The sequence below is a fragment of the Accipiter gentilis genome, chromosome 6 (assembly GCF_929443795.1).
Source record: "Accipiter gentilis chromosome 6, bAccGen1.1, whole genome shotgun sequence".
NCBI lineage: Eukaryota > Metazoa > Chordata > Aves > Accipitriformes > Accipitridae > Astur > Astur gentilis.
This window is the reverse complement of record NC_064885.1, coordinates 4771280-4789329: the sequence shown is the minus strand read 5'-3', so window position 1 is coordinate 4789329 and position 18050 is coordinate 4771280. Positions and strand designations below refer to the sequence as shown.

Here is an 18050-nt window from a genome sequence, read left to right as displayed (position 1 = left end):
TGGATATGTTTGTGTCTTTGCCTTCAAACATTAAGTTTCATAGATTATTCCTGCTGTTTCTATTTCCTTTTCCCCTTAGCTAGTTCCCCTTCTTCAAAAGCTTTGTACCAGATCTATTGGGAATTATAAAACAAGAGTTCTCAAGAAAATAGTGAACAGTGTGATTTTTTTTTTTTTTAATTTTATTATACAGTGTTGGCAATTGGAAATTTCACATTTAAAATAATTGAAATATTGTATCCAACAAGTCAAATACAGAAAACAGTTAATATTCTAAAAAGGAGCCAGCTAGTCAACGCAGAAACACATTAATGGAAAATACAGCTTTTAGTTACACTTAAAAAATTATATATTTAGAATAAAACTTGAACCTGGTCCAGTAAATCATTTGACTTGTAACAGGAAAACGCTTTTACACAGTTTAACGCGCAGACAGTCTTTATTTAAAAAAGTGATCTGTCAGTGTTAGCACATGTATTTTTAGCAACACCCCCCTTAATGTTCCAGTTGAGGATCTAAAGTGTATGCTTTACTAACTGTTGTAAGAATCACTTGTATTATCATCTCTGCCTTCTGTGCTAAGCTGGTTCTGAGCTTGGATGTTTCAAGGAGAGTTCCATCTATCCAGTTGTGTAGAGGTCATATACATATATTTGATTTCCTTTATATATTTTAAAATATTGAAGAAAGTTCCAAATGGAAGCATTAGCTTAACTCATAAAAGGTACAGAATATTACAGGATGTAGAGCTTGATGATGCTCACAACAGAAGAAGTTGAGTTTTAAGAAGTAAAGGGTTTGGTACAGCAGTGTTGTAAATTGTAAGACTCCATTGTAACAGCAAGTTAAAACTACAAAGGAAGCTTGAACTATGGGACCAGACCTGCAAGCATCTGTGTGTGTAATCGACATCACACAAATGTTGTAGTCCTACCAATTTCAGTTGGATGATCGATGGTTCCAGTTCTGCACATGTGAAAGTTACGTTAATAAGTAATGACAGGAATAGCTCATTTGCATCTACTAGGTATGTTATGGTTGTTAATAAAAATCTAAAATAATTTTACTTCCAGTAAGTGTTTAGATCTTTGCAAAAAGAAGTTTTCTACTTTACACTAACAAATCACTTTTTCTAGTGAAACATTAAGTGAACAGTCGTAAACATTACACAAAACAGAAAAAACCCTACATAATACAGTTTATACACATTACTCAACATTTTTCAGTTGTTGCTTTTTTTTTTTTTTTTTAAACCATATTGATCCTGTCTTGTATAATGGTTCTAGTGTAAAGGCACAGGTTGGTTAGGAAAGAAAAGCCTGCATCTCTGTCTTTCTACTTTGTGGTGATGATTTTCTTTTTACATGTTGTTTGTTATTCCTCACTTTTCTGACTCTTATATGAAAATTATCAATTTCAGCCATTCATTAACAGAAGTCATTACTGAAAAGTACATTACTGTACAGAAGTGACTGAAATTTTACTTTAGAGGCATTCCTTCAACCTATTTTGTTAAATATTTGCAAGATTTAATTCCTTAGACACTGTGAGCACACGCTCTCTCTCTTTTTCTCAGTATACTTAATTCTACATTGAAATCTGTATTTTCAAAGATTGGTAATGGAACTTGCTAAGTTTATGTGCAGAATTTGGTTTTGAGTGCATGAAAATGTAACAACAGACAATTATTTTGGAAAACAATGCAATGTTCCATTGAAGTTTAGAAGGGTGAGGAATGTAAACAAGACTGCAGAAGTCTTTGACATTTATTAAAATAACACAGTGATTGTTCTATCTGTTTGCATTTTCTTATACATCCTCAACATATCTCTGTCTGTCCCTTCATGTACACTTTCCATTAAAAAAAAAATAAATTCAGGAATCAGTGGGACTCAGCTAAGTGAAGAATAATAAATTTGCTCACTTGGTTTGTGCCAAAATACAAAACTAAGAAGTACAGCTCTGAATTAAATATAATCTACGTGATTATTTCTTTTTAATAAATAATAGAAAATAAAAGATGATAATAGAATTAGAATTCAATTTTTATTTTAAATGAAAAACAACAGTGGGGTGAGATTCAAACCCAATGTTTCTTTTGCTTTAAGGCAATCAAGTGCACTTACTTAAATGCTTGATAGTAATGAATTCAGTGCTATTGTGGAAATCAGACTACACAAATTTCATATACGAACCCATGAAATATGGCCATCTGCTAGTTCTGACACAGCATCAGATTCTTTTTATTTGTGTTCAGTAGCGTTTCACTTTTTTTTTTTTTAACACAATAATGGGCTCTTAATAGTAATGGAAATATTAGAATCTAGTTTGTTCTGGCTTGTATTATCACTACACACAAGGGCCATTGGGCACATACATTTTTGTAAACAGAGATTTTTCTTTTTGGCCTTAAAAAACAAACAACAAAACCCAAAATCTACAGTTGTAATAGTTCAAATAATTTTGCAAAAGTCCATCTAAAATTATAATTTAAGAAATACCAAAAACAAATTCTTAGCATTTTTTTTTCCTGTTGTTAAACTATTAAATGATCATGAAGCCTTTGGAAGTTAGATCAATCTCTCTCTGAAAAAAAGTAATCTAAATTTTCTGCAAGTCTTCCTGAAGATGACTCTAAATCTTGAAGATTAGATCAGTATTAAAAAGTGTGCCGACAACTTACAATATGCAGGTACTACTAATACATATAGATTAAAAAGAAACTTTTTTCTTGTATACAATTCTTTTTAGATATGAAGCTTAACTTTAGGCCTTGGCTACTAGTAGGTGCTTTTTTGACTAATCAAAATAATTGTAACAAAATATCATTATTAATTTTAAAATTATTGGGTTCATAAAAGTTTTGACATCTAATAATATATAAAAAGTGAATTGAAGCTTTTAGAAGACTTACGATTTTGAGACACAAAAGAAACTGGGAGGTAGACAGATGTTTTGAGGATAAACAGATTATTTTTTTTTTTGTCTAAGGCATTATGCCACTACATGTTTAGAGCAGTATAAAGGCTGCTGATTGATCTTATTTCAATTCCAGAGTGTTTGCTGCTCATACTTACGGAAGACTATCAATGCACTTTTGGTCTTTGTGAATCTGACCTTCTCTTCCCCATCTCCTTTTTTCTCTTTAGCAATACAGCTAAATGGAAGTGCTATAATAATTTCTGCCCATTGCCTGTAGACAGGAATGTTCTGTTCTGAAACAGTAATAAAATACTATAAAATAGTAGGTATTGGAGTTGGAGATATGTGCTCTTTTGGTGCATATTTTGCAAAGAATGGTAAAAAGACAGACAACATGACCCCAACAATTGCCAGCATATACCCCCATCCAATCTGGCAGTCTCCTGCATAGTAGATGTCTGAATTCTCACAGAATCTCTTCACAGTAGCAGAGTTGAAACCAAAAGGATAAACCAAAAGCCCAGAAGCCATTATGAACACTAGAGAGGAGAAAAAGAAACACAACAATTATTATCGAACACTTAATTCCTTTGAAAAAAAATTCCTTCTTTTAGAAAGCAATGGAAAAAGTTATAGCTTAAAACTTATGATTGTCAGATTATCTTCCTTTTCATAATTACCTCTTATGGACAGCAGTGTCATAACATGGTAGCAAGTTGGCATTGGGATTTTTTTCATGAGAGCTCTTGCCCATTATGTCACTTCAGAAACGTTGTAATCCAAATTATGTAGCCATTTTAAAAGTAAGATGATTCAGACACAATGGAATCCAGAGGAGAAGAATTCCTAAGTTTGCAGATTCCAAACCAACTTGATTTTCTTCTCAATAGCATTTTTGTACTTGAGACAAAAAATTACTGTGTTCTGCCAAATAAAAACTTTCAATGAAAGAGTGTAAATGTAGTTTTTAGATTCTGCTGATTAGGTTCTGGTAATGTAAGCACTTTCTCATTATTCTCATTATTACAAACCCAAATTTTTTAAAAAATCCTTCATTTGACCCAAAGATTCTGAGATGAAAAACAATACAATCTGTCTTCTTTTTATTTAGCTTTTAGCATTGGAGTCTTTGAGAATATTTTTTTTAATTCTCCCTGTAAACTTAAGAATTAGAAGAATTTTCAACCTAAGGTTGAGACCTAAATTAGTAAGACCTGAAGTTCCCATAGTACCTAGTATTGACAGCTTGGGCTCTAAAACCACAAAACAAATATAATAGGATGTGTTGTAGAAATCTAAAGATTCAGTATGTAAAGGCACAGAGTTAAAGTAGCAGGCAATCTCTCCCAGTGAGTTGTCCTTTACTCCTTCTACTCCAACTACACTAGCAGATTAATCCAGCGCATAATGAAGAAATATGTCTAAAATACAAGCGAAGCTTAAGCCACCTCTTGATGGTGGAAAGCCAGACTTGCCTCCTGCAATTATGCTGTCTGTATTATCTGTTAGCTTTTAATAGAACTTCACAGATTTTACAGTCTTTAATGAATACATGTTATATTTAAATATCGTGGCTTATGCAATTAATTTAATGAACAGCAGAACCACTTTTCCAGCTTTGAAAATAAGACCGCCCAAGGTATAAATCATGACTATGATAAAGATGCATTAAAATACTCCAGGTACAGTTCTCGAGGACTGTTTCTGCCCACCTTGGAGGCCAAGAGAGGCTGAGCTAGGCTGATGCGAAGGGTTATGCCCTCCCAGCCATTGTGTATACCCCTTTTTTTCGAGAAACCATTTTTCTAGCCTTTCTGCTAATGAAAAACTACTGTATTAAAATCTATGCTGTATTTTAAAAGACTTTATTTTAAGTACCAAAAAGATAGCACAAAGCAGTCCCTTTTCCTACCTTCTCATTCTTCCAGGATAGTGTTTTGTTCAAATTCAGAGAGTGGATTGTTAGTGACTCAAGAATAGTGGTAATCAGCATTAACTGTTATGTTTGAGGTGATAGATAATTCATAACCAGCAAACACTGAATGAAACATTAAGATTATAAAACAAACACTACGTGCCATTCTCTGTATTTGTAATTGCCTTTCAGGTAGGGCATGTGCATATTACTCCAATTATAATATTGCAGAGGCTTAATCTTAAAAGTATCCAGTAAAAAAGGGCAATCACTCATTAATCTTTTTTAATTAAAAAAAAAACTTTAATAAGCTTGAGGGCTAGATGAAATCAAAAAGTTTAACACACTCAGCCTGTGAAGTCCCTGAATAACTTGAATTAAAACTTTCCTTCTAGTCTAAATGGAACCGCTGAGTTAATCCCTTGTAAAAAACAATAAAAACCAAGAAAATGGAAATTGAAAGGAGAGAAACTGGAACAGAAGCAAACTTGCCAGCCTGTTTCCCTCTAGGGTAACTGATGTATGGGTACAAAGAGAAACTGCCTGCCAGTAAGCGGAGCTTTCCGAGAGCAAGGTGCTTTTACCTGCCCTTGCTCCCACAACCACTCTCCTTTCCTTTCAGCCTTTATGAACGATAAGTTTTCAGTGGTTCTCAAGGAAAGGACACTGTGGCCTTCCCCTCTTCCCAGGCTCGAGGTGTGTGAAGGTGATGCTGCAGGAGCCAGTTAAGGGAAAGGTCCTCCCCAGCACAGGCAACATCCTGAGTGTGTCTCGCCCTCCCTGATATTCAACCGGCTGCACCTGCTGTGGGTGCCCAGGGCAGGAGGGAGCTCACAAAGCTCAGCACTGAGTTCTTAGCAGCTGTGCTTGTGCATTTAGGCTCCAACATTAAACAAATATACAGAAGCTGAAGCTAGTTACAAAGAAGTAAGTTGTATTTATGCAGATCTCCCTTAACTACACACATGACACCACTAAAAACAATACAAAATGAAAATACAATAAAAATTAAGCTAAACTAGACACTCACACGTATATCTCATCTAGCAAAGGTCACTGAGCTTTCCCAAAAGAAAAGAAAGAGCCAAGGGCCAGCACGCTTCCCTTGTTCAGTAGCATAGCCTGAAAGTTGTGTGACTCTCTTGCATGCCCAGGAAAATTCCCTGAGCACTACTTCTGTAGGCAGAAACAGGGGAAGCAACCTTGGAGAACAACCAGAAAAAAAGGTGACTTTTCCTACTGCTATGGTAAACTTTGAGAGTGTTAAACTGCTAAGGTGATGATCAAAAAACTAAACCATGTTAATCCATAGATGCATGTAGGTTGTAGCATTCACTCGTGGGCTAATACAGCTAGGAAGTGGAACAATGTGCTACCTAAGAGACTGGGATGTAAAGTGGATACACAGCATAGCCCCAGTCAAAACCCAGGCTGCTTGACTGCATGAAGAATCTTGAAATAGCCCCATGGTACAAAACCTTCTGTAAAATGTTGGGCTCATTTGCAAAGGAAAGCAAACCAGTTTTAAGACAAACAGCAATTGCTGTAAGCAAGAAGCAGGTCTAAAATTAAAATTTCAGTTTCCTCATCTTTTCAAAGCCAAAATAGTCCATGCATCTCATTTGGTGAAAGAAAACATTATGCAGAATTGGAAGCAATCTTTTTATCATAAAATCCCTTTAAACTTTGCTCACTGTTAGAATTTTCTGGTTTTCTAACGCTATCTTCATGTATCTGTCCATATATATGTTTTCTTTTTGATTGGGTTACACAGAATTATTTTGAAGGATGTGCTTTACATTGACACTAGTGTTTTGATTACCACTTGGTGCTGATGTTGTATGGTGCGATTTAATGGAAGAAGCTTTTTTTTTTGAAGGCTAGAAATAACCTGTCACAGTCGAATGTAATGTGTTCACATATCAAACAGGCTGAAAAGTTACCCATGGTTTCATATCCTCAGGCATGTCATAGAATGACCTCATTATTCTCATTTAGGTGCCCTCTTTCTTACAAAAGCTCAAAATATTGAATAGCCTGTTATTATCAGCAGAAGCCAAGCTTTCAGACATGGTGCTAATGACTGCTTAATAGTGCTGTCTATCAGCAGTGCAGTTAGCTGGGAGAGCACACAAAGAAACAGTGGGGCTCCATTTAGGCTCCTCATATAACACTTATGCCTCTGCGCAGTTTTCCAACAATAAACATCACTTTAAAACATGTCAGAATACAGTAGTGAGTGCACCTTACCATTATGTGTAGTGTAATCCTACTGTCATACAAGATGATGGGAAGGCTACACAATGTATTTGGGTCTATTCTATAGCATGAAGCATATTGAGTATAGAGAGGACTTACTGGTAAAATGGGTCGTTGGAGTTCTTTTTGTAACATGGCTTGGCTGATCATTTGATTCATTTCCCATCAGCTATTGGGTCTTGTTAAAAACATGCCTTTTTTTTTGCTTTAATATCTGACACATGGTGTTTGTTATTGCTAGGTCCTTATCACCTGGGTTCTCACCAGTAAGTCACAGCCACTACTGACTGCAAGGTGGTTTAAAGTCAAGTCTGTGCACATTGGTTCAACTGTAAGTCGCTTTTTATTTCTACTTTCTAATCTTCTGCCCTCCCAAACAGTTACAGTCTCACCCTGGTTCTCTCTCATCCTCTTTACTTCACTGGTGTCCTACAGCCAGACAGTAAATGGCAGTTTCTCCTCTGAAGGGTTTACTAGCCAAGGCAGGACCCCAGCATTGTGCTCTTGCTCCCTGTGCAGGCCCAAGGCTTAAAAAATATGGTTTACCTATTTTTTTCAAAAAAAGTAGATTCCTGAATTTGTCAATTTCTAAATAAAATAACTTTGATTAACAGGAATAAGATACTATTAGAATGGAGGACACTTCTTTTTAGGGAAAACAGGGCATTATCTAGAAAAAGTCATAAATTGTTGGTGATAATGCTGAATCAATGACACTTCTACTCAGTGAAAATAGCATTTTCTGCTATTTTAAAATCTAATAAACTATAACTCCTTTTCATTGCAATGATGCATTCATTTCATTAAGCTCCTGAAATACGCTTTAATTATTTAAATCTATCACATACCATTTTCAAGTTTATTTTAAACCAGACAAACCAAAGTAATGCAGTTCTTTAGAGTGTGTGTAGAGGGCACCAATGTACAACTCTCTTAAATACCATGCACAAAAAATGGCTATTTCCATTTCCACTTCTTTTGGCAAGACTGATGGAGTTTTCAAAATGTGAAACACAATAATTGAATAGTTTTCTCTATTGTGAAGCAGGAACATGAAAACTTGGCTAAGCTTATGTGTATCCTTCCATACTAATGCTGAAATGGATGGAAATCCAGAGGTGGACAGCAAACATAGAGATCAGAAAAAGCTATTTTATTTTACTGTGTTTGTTAATATGTTTAGATGATGTATAGTAGTAATACTGATCACCAGTAATAAAATATGCTGTGTGCATGAATTATCTTCCTGAAATTACCTGCTGTAAGAAGATTAGTTTTTCTTAGAAGTTTAATTTGCTTATGTTAGGAGTATATTATATTCCTGATACTTGTGACAATGACAGATTAATTGCAAGATTGTGGGACGTACCAGACAATCATTAGAATTAAGGCTGAATCGTACGTGAGCAAGAGTAGTATTCCAACCCTATTACAGATTATCACAGTCTTATCCCTTCTTGGAACATTTTTATTGATGGAGCTTAATCTACCAAAGCAGTTTTCACTCATCTCATCAAGAAGTTCCCTCTCATATAATCCATTACCTCCCTTCTTAAAGCTGGCAGTTCTTCTTATGCACAATCAGTTGACTTTGAATAACACATTTCCTCTCAGGTTTACACATTTTATTAATCTAATAATTTTATTAGCTCCTCTTAAGCTTTTCTTTATGTGATTTTACTTACTTTACTTACATCATTTCAAATGAGAAAGTGGATGCTGATCCAAAGCCACAGATATCCTAACGCAAAGCCAGAAATACAGCTAACATTTGAACAGCAATGAGAAAACCTTTCAACCAGTAATGGAGCCAGACATCTTCAAAAACATCATCTCTTGTCCTACTGCACTGGCTAGCCTACACTCAATACTTTCCAGCACTCTTCCCAAGCAAACATTTTTGTAGCATGGCTGAAGCGTTACTACATTTAGGATATTTTGGACATGGGTGGTGCCGGTTCCCTTGTACAAAAAGGAGCTACCTATATGTCGCTTCCAACAACTGGAAACCTAAAGACAATGCTAAATAAGATCCAAGTTCACAGCTATTGTTGGTAATAGCTGTGCATGAGAGTACAAACAGAAATAAGATGGAATTTTGGGCTATCCAGAAATCAGTGATTTCCTTTTGGCTACTTCAGAAAAGGAGGAATTACCTAGAGTAATTTTGGTGAGAGCTGAAATACACCTAAAATCAGTGGGCATGCAAATTAAGTATAAAAAAAATAAACAGGAAAGTGACCTGTCAAAGATAAAACAAACCAGACAAAATCCTACTGTTATGGAAGCAAAACTTCTGAGGGGCAAGGCAAACAGGGACCACTGTTAAATGCCATTCTACCCTGCTGAACTCCTGGCAGGTGCACGTCAGGTACCTATAGTTCAAATTCTTGAAAGCAGCGCTAGCAATTGTTGCCTCCAAGGAAAGCAAAATGGAGAGCAGGGAAGAGGGATAATAACACCCATATATTTGGTATCAAAATGTAGTGCTCTTCCTTTGTAACTGAACAAAGAGCTGCAACTCATAATAATGATACAGCCATTTCTAACATACCACAGTTTAGCTCTTCTCCTTTGTAAAGAATTATTCCATTGGCTTCATTTCAGTCAAACATGTTGTGATTTGAAGAGCATGTATCAGTGCTGGACTGTTGCCAAATAAGTAGATTATACCAGTTCCTTTTCTAGCTTTTCTAAATGATGCAACTCACAAGTTAGCACTTAGCAGCTATAATAGAAATGTGGTTATAACGAAAGCTATGTAGCTTGTCAATCCCCTTTGTTAGCTAACAAAGGAAATGTATTAGTTTGTACAATGTCTTCAAACTCTGTGTTTAAATAAATGCTGAGTATGTGACTACAGCTCACAAGCCAAGGAACTGCATCAGATACAGTAACTTAGAGTATTTTAATATATATGTATATATATGCAAAAATACTGGGAAATATATGTATATAAAAAGTTGGACAATGTTTTTCATTTGAGTTTATTTGGATTTAGCTGAGGTAGAATAGGACAGGTTATTTTAAATAAAACTAGCACTGAAATAAGAGTGCCTGTGCACCTTTTTTGCACACATCTTTTTAATACCACTTAAATACCCCATTCAGGTTCTGTTGGCACAACTTCCTCATTCAGATGGGCCCTTATTGCACAAATAGCCTGTTTCAGAAATGTCTAACAATTGTACAAATACATGAAGCTACTTCACTTAATAACTGAAGGGAGTGGGATCTAACTATCCAGACTTTGGAAAAGAAATTCTCTGAAGCCAGCATAGAGGTAGTTGGGCCTGGTAATTGCTGCATTAGCTGCAAGTTTATTCAGGGCTACAAAAGGAAATGCCATCTCGGTGACCTTTGAGGTTGCATTTCACAGCATGTTTTCTACGTGAGAACAAATAATGAAACTTCACTATTTCTGCCAAGTGAGTGGTAGCTATGGTGAAGATTTATAGAGGTAATCTGGTAATCTATGGGCCTAATCATGCAGTTATAGAGTTGCGTGTCATTTACTCAAAAAGGCTGAAATGATCTAGCACTGTGTGGACTATGGTGAAGGAGTGCATTTTGTCATCTGCAAGGTTAGAAGATATACAGCATATTTAGCAGACTGTAAAAGGGAGAGACAAGAGCTAATGTTTCTCAAAATAGCAGACTGTTACACAAAATTATACAAGACTCAGAGAGCTAAGAGATGGGGACTGTCAGATGCACTCTGGTTTGGAAGCCATTATGATTTTTCCTTTTTTGTATTGCTTCAATAATTATATAGATTTTCTATTTAATTTTTTTTAATTATTTAAGTCATGCTTAATTCATCTCTTTCAGAACAGCAAACACAGAAGCAGACTAATAATTTAATATTGACATATTTAAGTGTTGGGTGGTTTAGATGAGAGCAGCATGTTCAGAATGTATTGTGCCTGTAATGCACCTGTATTCCCTTATCCCTGTGTTACATTTTATTCAACAGTTAAGAAGTGCTAATAAGAAGTGCATATTTCAGTTGTTCTGTTTTAGATAAACATAACATGATACACATTTTCTAAGCCATGCACATATTGGTTAACTGCTCAACTCCATTTCTACAAATAGAAATAAAGGTGGCAAATGCTTTGTTTCTTAATTAACCTATCCTTGCCAAAACCAGTATGTTCTCCAGCACAAGCAGGGAATGAAATTGATGACTGAAAATTTAAATTAATACTTCTTCTTGTGATCTTTTGGCTAAGAACAAGTGCAGCTTCAACTCACCATCTGATGCATTCCCTAGCAAGGAACAGTATCAGCCTGGGTCCATATGCAGCTGAAAGTAGTGAGGGAGCGGACACGTTTCCTTGCAGCATATTGTCTCTCCTTTGGAGCCAGCTCAGCTGGGAAGGGGAGATGCTGCCCAGCCTACAGCAGGTCTTGGCTCCTGCTCTGGCTGTCAATTCCAAGTTCTTAAATAGCTATTTAGAGCAGGGGCTGAGGTCCAAAAGATGGGCAGTGATGTGTAGATCACCTGAAATGTCATGATTTGACATGACACATTTGCTCCCTTCTCTTCCCCACCTGCTCACCTCACAGGTCTGTTTTAAATCAATCTTTTCACCTCTCCCAAGACTCACAATTTAAGCAGAGCAGACACTCATGAAAACAGATTTATAATGAAGCTGGTGGCCATTAAATACTAGCCTTACATCAGAGGTGACCTTATTGTAAAGCGTTGTACAGTGAATTTATTTTGACTTTGCACATTCTATACCTTGTCTCCCACATCACAGAGACGCATGATGTGGCAGCCGAGTAGTGGTGGCAAAAGGCTTGATGCCTGAGAATAATGCCCATGTCTCACTTTGTTAGAGTTGCACTTCACATCCCAGCAGTCTTCAAGCCTCAGGGATATCGCATTCATTACCTCTTTCAGAGACATGTATTTTACATAAATGGCTGAAAGGTGATTAGAATCCCTGACAGAACAGCATTTTATCTGGAATGCAACCATGAAAAATATGTGCCTGAAACAAAAAAGGCATCCTACATCCTTCTCCTAATTGATTTAAGCTACAAAGACCAGCTTCTGTTTTCCCAGGGCACAGGAACTACCAGGAAGACACAAATTGCATGTTTTCATATCTCCTAATAAAAACTCCTTGACAGGGGGTTGAAACCAGAGTTTTCTGTTCCTCAGATGTCCTAGTCCTGTGAATGTCATCACTCAGCAGAAGCACACATACTGCCACCTGATCATAAAAAACAGTTCTGTTAACAACCCTCATTTCACGCTGCTGACTCCAGCCCACCATAAATCAGCAACACCACAAGTAACGTTGGAAATAATTGTCTGTTCCCGAGCTCCCCTCTTTTTACGGCCCAGGTGCCATACAGCTGTAGCCATATGGTAGACTACGTCCTACTGAAGTGGGTTGTCACAGTACCTCCAACAGTAATACTACCTGAGTACTTGGAAGCTTTTTAATGCTGCAAACTGGAAAAATGCAGCATGTACTCATGCAGTGGTTTTCCTAACCTTTAAAATCGTTATAAAAGGAATCAGCTCTGGCTTAAACCAGATGCTCTTCAGATAGGGAATGGGATAGCAACTGCTAATTCACTGAAAGCTGCCTGGAAATGCAGCAGGTGATCCCAGAGCTGATCCTCAGACAAGTCTGCCGGCATGCTGCTCTCTGACTTGTCTTCCCTTGGTCACTACACTGTCTTTCTACCATCTAGCTTTTTTTTTTTCCTTAGCAGAGATTGCTCATACTGATTGCTCTCTGTGCAAATGAATAAGTGCAGCACAGCTAACATTTTGACTTCAGCCATGTTTGACCTCTGTGCTCCTTAGCCACGTCTTACACAGCAACTTTCAGGAATGTGTCCTGTTAGACCATGTGGTCAAAACAGTACCACGCTGGGCTGTGCTGGTCAAGCCACACACTCAATTAGCAGCAGACAGGTCTACTTTCAAGAGCCACCAGCCACATCTCACACAAGAGGTTGATTTAGTCCAAGGCTGCAGGAAGAAAAGAGCCAAAACTCACCTGGCATCTTATGGCTGAGCACACCGTCAGCCTGCCAGCAGGAAGGAGCAGGCGTGTTCCTCACCTCCCACTGCGGACACTTAGGTCCCTGAGCAAGTCATTGCTTGCAATGACCCCTGTCAACTGCGACAGTTTGCCATTCTAGTGCACTTCAAAAGGCAGGTTTTGGCTCATGTCCCTTCTCCGCTGCATGGGGCAAGAAACTCATCACTGACTGATACGTGCTTCAGCTCCCAACTCGTAAACCTACAAATGTAACTTCAGGCCATAGTAAACCAAAAGAAGTAATTGAGTTCTGAGGCAGAGTTATTTATGTTAGAAAAATAACATAGAAATCTGGAGTAGTGATAGAAATACCCCAAATTACTAGCTAAATAGAAGTAATTTGGGCTATCTGATCATTTTTATCAGGTTGGCCCAGCTGCACAATTTCCCGTCTCCAATTATACCAAAAGGCCCACACTTCCTCCTTCATTAATGCATTTGAAGGATTTAATGAGTTACTTCATCAGGTTAATAAATCCCTTCAATAACTTTATTACACTTTGATACAATTATTCAAGTGGTGCAGCTAACAAATGATCATCATTTATATTTCTTGACAGAATAACTTAGTTAATATATTTGGACCGTGAAATACAAAATCCATAAAAAAAACTATGGGGACAATTGAATGTCTTTGTGGGGGAGGGTTTTTTTCTATCGCCAGTTAAGGTAGTGTTGGAAACCCTCTGTCTCTTGTGCAAGTAACTTCAGGCAAGTGCTAAGGAGAACTGCAGCAATGTTCTGTTTCCCACCGAGTGCTTAGGAAGGAGGTGAGCTGCTGCAGGATGTGTACCACTGCCTATAGGGAGATGTCTTAAAATGCATCAGAAGGGACATAACCCATATTTATTTGTTTCAGCACTTTATCAGGTTTAAAATCCAGCTTCATAAAGGCTGTTCCATTTCTTGAGGTTAAGATCTTTGGCTAATTTTGACAAGGTGCAGTGGCACCATCAGAAAATAACATTATATTCTGGAAATTATTTTAAAACTAAATTGAATTGGTTGCCATGCCATTTGTTTTTCCTGTGGCATCATAGTAAATGACATCATCAACAGAATAACCTTAGGGGCAAGGGCATTTTCAGAATCTTAACCTTCGAATGGCCAGCAGTATTACAGCTTCCTATTACCAGAGTAATAATATTTATGGTAGGTAGACTGCAAGAATGGAACCATACCATTTATTTACTTATACTTGATAGCCACCTCTAGCAAGAACAAATTTCCCATTAATCACCATCTTATCTCTGTAAGAAAGAGTTGCTTTCAAGGACATCTGTATTATTCCCTTTGTTTTATTAATACAGAGAACAGTTCTGCTATGGATCTTTTGACACTGAACTTTATTTATTTTCTAGATTTTCTTTTTTAAGGGGAGCTGAAATGCTTAAGTAAAATAAACATTGATCTTTCTTAATAAACAAACTACTTAAGACCCCAACCATAGCGAGGGACATGTGCATTGGAAATTTCTCTGAATATATTTTTATGTAAAGAAACTGCAAATCAGTCTCTCTTTCTTCTTTTTTTTTTTTATCTGTTGAAACTCCAGTTATGAATTCTGAGTTTCTCCTAGGAGTGCAGATGACCTTGTTAACACATGAGAGTGCCAGAAAAGCAGTGCCCTCCAGTCCAGGGGGTCAGGGAAGTGAAACCAGTTTCTAAAATCAGATCTTGTAATAAAAAAATGCATATTTCTCTTGCCTTTCACATAGTCTTTAGCTAGCATTTTAAAAATTACATATTATATTGAGCTCCAGGCTGATTTGTTTTTCTAATTTTTCAAGAGCACTGCATCATATATTCATCTTTAAAAAGAAATCAATATAGGCCCAGCAGGGGACAATATCAGACAGCCAAACTCTCTTTCATGTGAGAAAAGCATTAGTGGAAAGACTTGCACAGGCTGAAATTTTTGGAAGTTTCTCCCAGTCAGCGAGTTCAGTTCTGTTCAGTATCCTAAACCAAAAGATGGTCACAGATAAGCACAGGTCTCAGGTCAGCTCAGAAGGACGAGGGTTCTTCCCGCCAGCAGCTGACTAACTTCTGTGCAATCTGCTTTGAAATAATGGAGCCACAGTTTCCCATTTCCTTTCATTTTGGCTCCAAGCGCCACGCAGAGCTCAGGGTGGCAGGGCCACTCAAGCCCTGTGATTGCAGAGGAGACGCAAGCAGCATTTAATGGGTGCTTTCCTGTGCAGCCGCCTCTCAGCTCTGTCTCAGTGAGCGATAACTGTTGGTGACAGCAGGAACTGGTGATGCTCGTGTGTTTTAGATAGAGCAAAGCAAAAGGCTCTGCCACCAGCCAGCCCTGTGCTCCCTCTCGCTCCATCTGTCTCAGCCCAGGACACAGAAGACACATTGGTTGTCCTGATCCACCCTGCAGGCCTGAGTGTCCTTTCCATGGAAACCAGAGCCTGAAGATGGAGGAAAGAAAAGAAAGAAGAGACCCGGTCCATGCCCTCTATGGCACGATGACCCCTCTTCAGAAGTGGCCAAGTGCTTGGCAGGAAGGAGATATGCCCTGTTGCCCGAAAGCAAATAATTTATCTTGCAGTAGGACAAGCCTTATGCAGTACCAGAATTAGGCGGTTATGCTAGTGGAAGGGGGACCTATTCATTTTCATTTGCTGTTTAATTAGGTGTCCAATACCAAACAATGGTGAGACGCTTGCTTGGATAGGATGAGCCACCTAATTGTCAGGTGAACATGCAGTCACACCTGCCTCTAAACTCAAGCACTGCTCACCCAGCAATTACTCTGGAGTCTGTCAAATGTGATTTAACCAGTAATTTGCTTGCAAAGTGAAAGGTGCGCTTTCAAAGATAGTAGAGGACTCTATCCTGCCCCTGTGCCACTGCTGGGTCCAAGCTATGCTGGTCCTGCCAAGGATGCTGCCCAGCATAACTGCCCCGTGTGAGACATCAGGTGTAGGTAGGGTTTGCTGAACCAGGAGAGTAGAGGCAGCCCGGCAAACCCTCCAGTGAATCTGTGCTGGTTTGGCAGGTTACCACGACCCAGTGGATCGGTGTGCGTCAGCGGGGGTGTAAGGATTTTGTTGGGAGGAATGCCAGCCATGCAGCTGGGTTTCTCGGACTCCAGCGAGTGAGCAGAGCCCAGCCTCAGGCATCCCTGCTCAGCTGTGCCTGCCCAGCTCCCCGCCAGCCTGCTGAGAGCTGGGACACCCCCTTTGCCGCAGGCACCAGCATCAAGACTGCCAGCCCCACAACACAGCAGCGAGAAACACCCCAGGCAGGCGCTGCATTAGGGCTGGTTAGTCCACGACAGGGGCTTCCTTCAGGGATGACAAAAATAATGCCACAGCATTTCCATCTTCCTGCATTTAAATGTTTGAGTTAATAACATTTATAGGGCAGCAGAGAAAAATGAACTTAAATACATCATCTGTCATCTCAGAATACCGAATTACACCATTACTGAAAGAGATACAGAGAAATGTGTCTAATAAACATAGTATATTTTGCACAATTTACTTCGCATTTTCCATATCCTGCAACAAACACAGGACAGGAATGCTTCTTAATGATCATAATATATGTGCAGAAAGAGCAGTTCCCTGAGGACTACTGATTAATCAGGGAAATACTCATTTGTTCTGGCAGAAGTGATGTGCATCTAGGCAGGGCAAATGATGAACCCTAAGTGCATACAGCAGCCATCAGGGGCCAAAAGTTTCCATTCATTTAACTAATTTTGCCTCTAAGAAAAGAGCACATTTCAGCACAGCACCAGGACATAACAGCACTTGTTCTCTGTTCTAATTCCTTTAGGGTTTTGTCTGAAAAAGGCATAAAGAGGCCCCACATTAATTTGAGAGACTATAAATGCTAAGAGTCAGCTTCCAAACTAAGACATCCCTGCTGCTTGCTTAGATACACTGTTTAGGGGAGTATATAAGGTCTTGGCTGCAGCATCTGATTACTGTGCGAGGGACTTGGGAACAAGTTAGAAGATTTAAAGGATTTTTCATCAGCTGATCTAAATCCCTGCCTGGGTTTTTAGTACCTGAGAAACACTGCATGTCCACTGATTGCAGTCCTTCATACACTCCATCATAGTCATATTAATTTTGTGGTTTGGCACAGTTGTTGCCACCTAGAAGTTTACAACCTGGTGTTTGCTAGTAAGTAACGATGTGCGACCTCTGTGCTTTACACATATTTCTCTAGTGTTCATTTTCAAATTAGCCACAGAAAGGACAAACTAAAAGCAGATGTGTTGTACTTTTCTCTGTACATTTGGAAACTCAGTCATGGAAATATCTTTGTCAGATAAATGAATTCCAGGTCACTGGGATAAATAGATGCAATAAAATACTTGTGTGTAGAAGAAACCCATACAAAAATGTAATCCAACAACTCTTGAAGGAAATTGCCGTGTAAGAGATCCAACTTTGAGGCTTACCTCAGGCTTTTGCATAACATGATAGTTAGTACTTCAAATTGGAGAAAATGTGATGGGATCTTTTGATTTTTTTCCACTTGCTTTTTCAATTTCATGGGATCAGCAGAAAGTGAAGGGAACCAAAGCTGAACTAATGCTGCGCTTTTGACTCCACCACAGCCTGAACACACAGCAGAGATCATTTGGTGGAGAAAGGAGTATGTGTTACCCCTCTTATGGGCATCCCGAAATTGCCAGAAAATGTGAATTTTTGACCTGTTTTCAACATAACATGAGAAAGGAAAAACAAAAATAAATGGGAAGGCTGAAACATAATCGGCAAACAGTAGTTATTTAGTTTGGCTACCGATTTATTAATGCATTATAGTTATGCACTCAGGAATAAACCCTCACTTAAAAATGTTCTTCAACTCTAGCTGGGATTATTTACAGGAAATAAAAACAGTTAAAG

At 38.2% G+C, this 18050-nt stretch overlaps 2 protein-coding genes across 2 annotated transcripts in view; both read right to left on the bottom strand.

Moving 5' to 3' along the window:
* ASPA (aspartoacylase) overlaps positions 1 to 18050 on the bottom strand; it is a 57398-nt gene that overhangs the window by 18242 nt on the left and 21106 nt on the right. The gene's annotated exons all lie outside the window — the stretch shown is intronic.
* LHFPL7 (LHFPL tetraspan subfamily member 7) overlaps positions 203 to 18050 on the bottom strand; it is a 66187-nt gene continuing 48339 nt past the window's right edge. Inside the window, exon 3 of the mRNA XM_049803153.1 lies at positions 203 to 3461. Coding sequence (XP_049659110.1) covers positions 3235 to 3461 — 227 coding nt within the window. The 3' untranslated portion in view covers positions 203 to 3234. The remainder of the gene's footprint in view (positions 3462 to 18050) is intronic.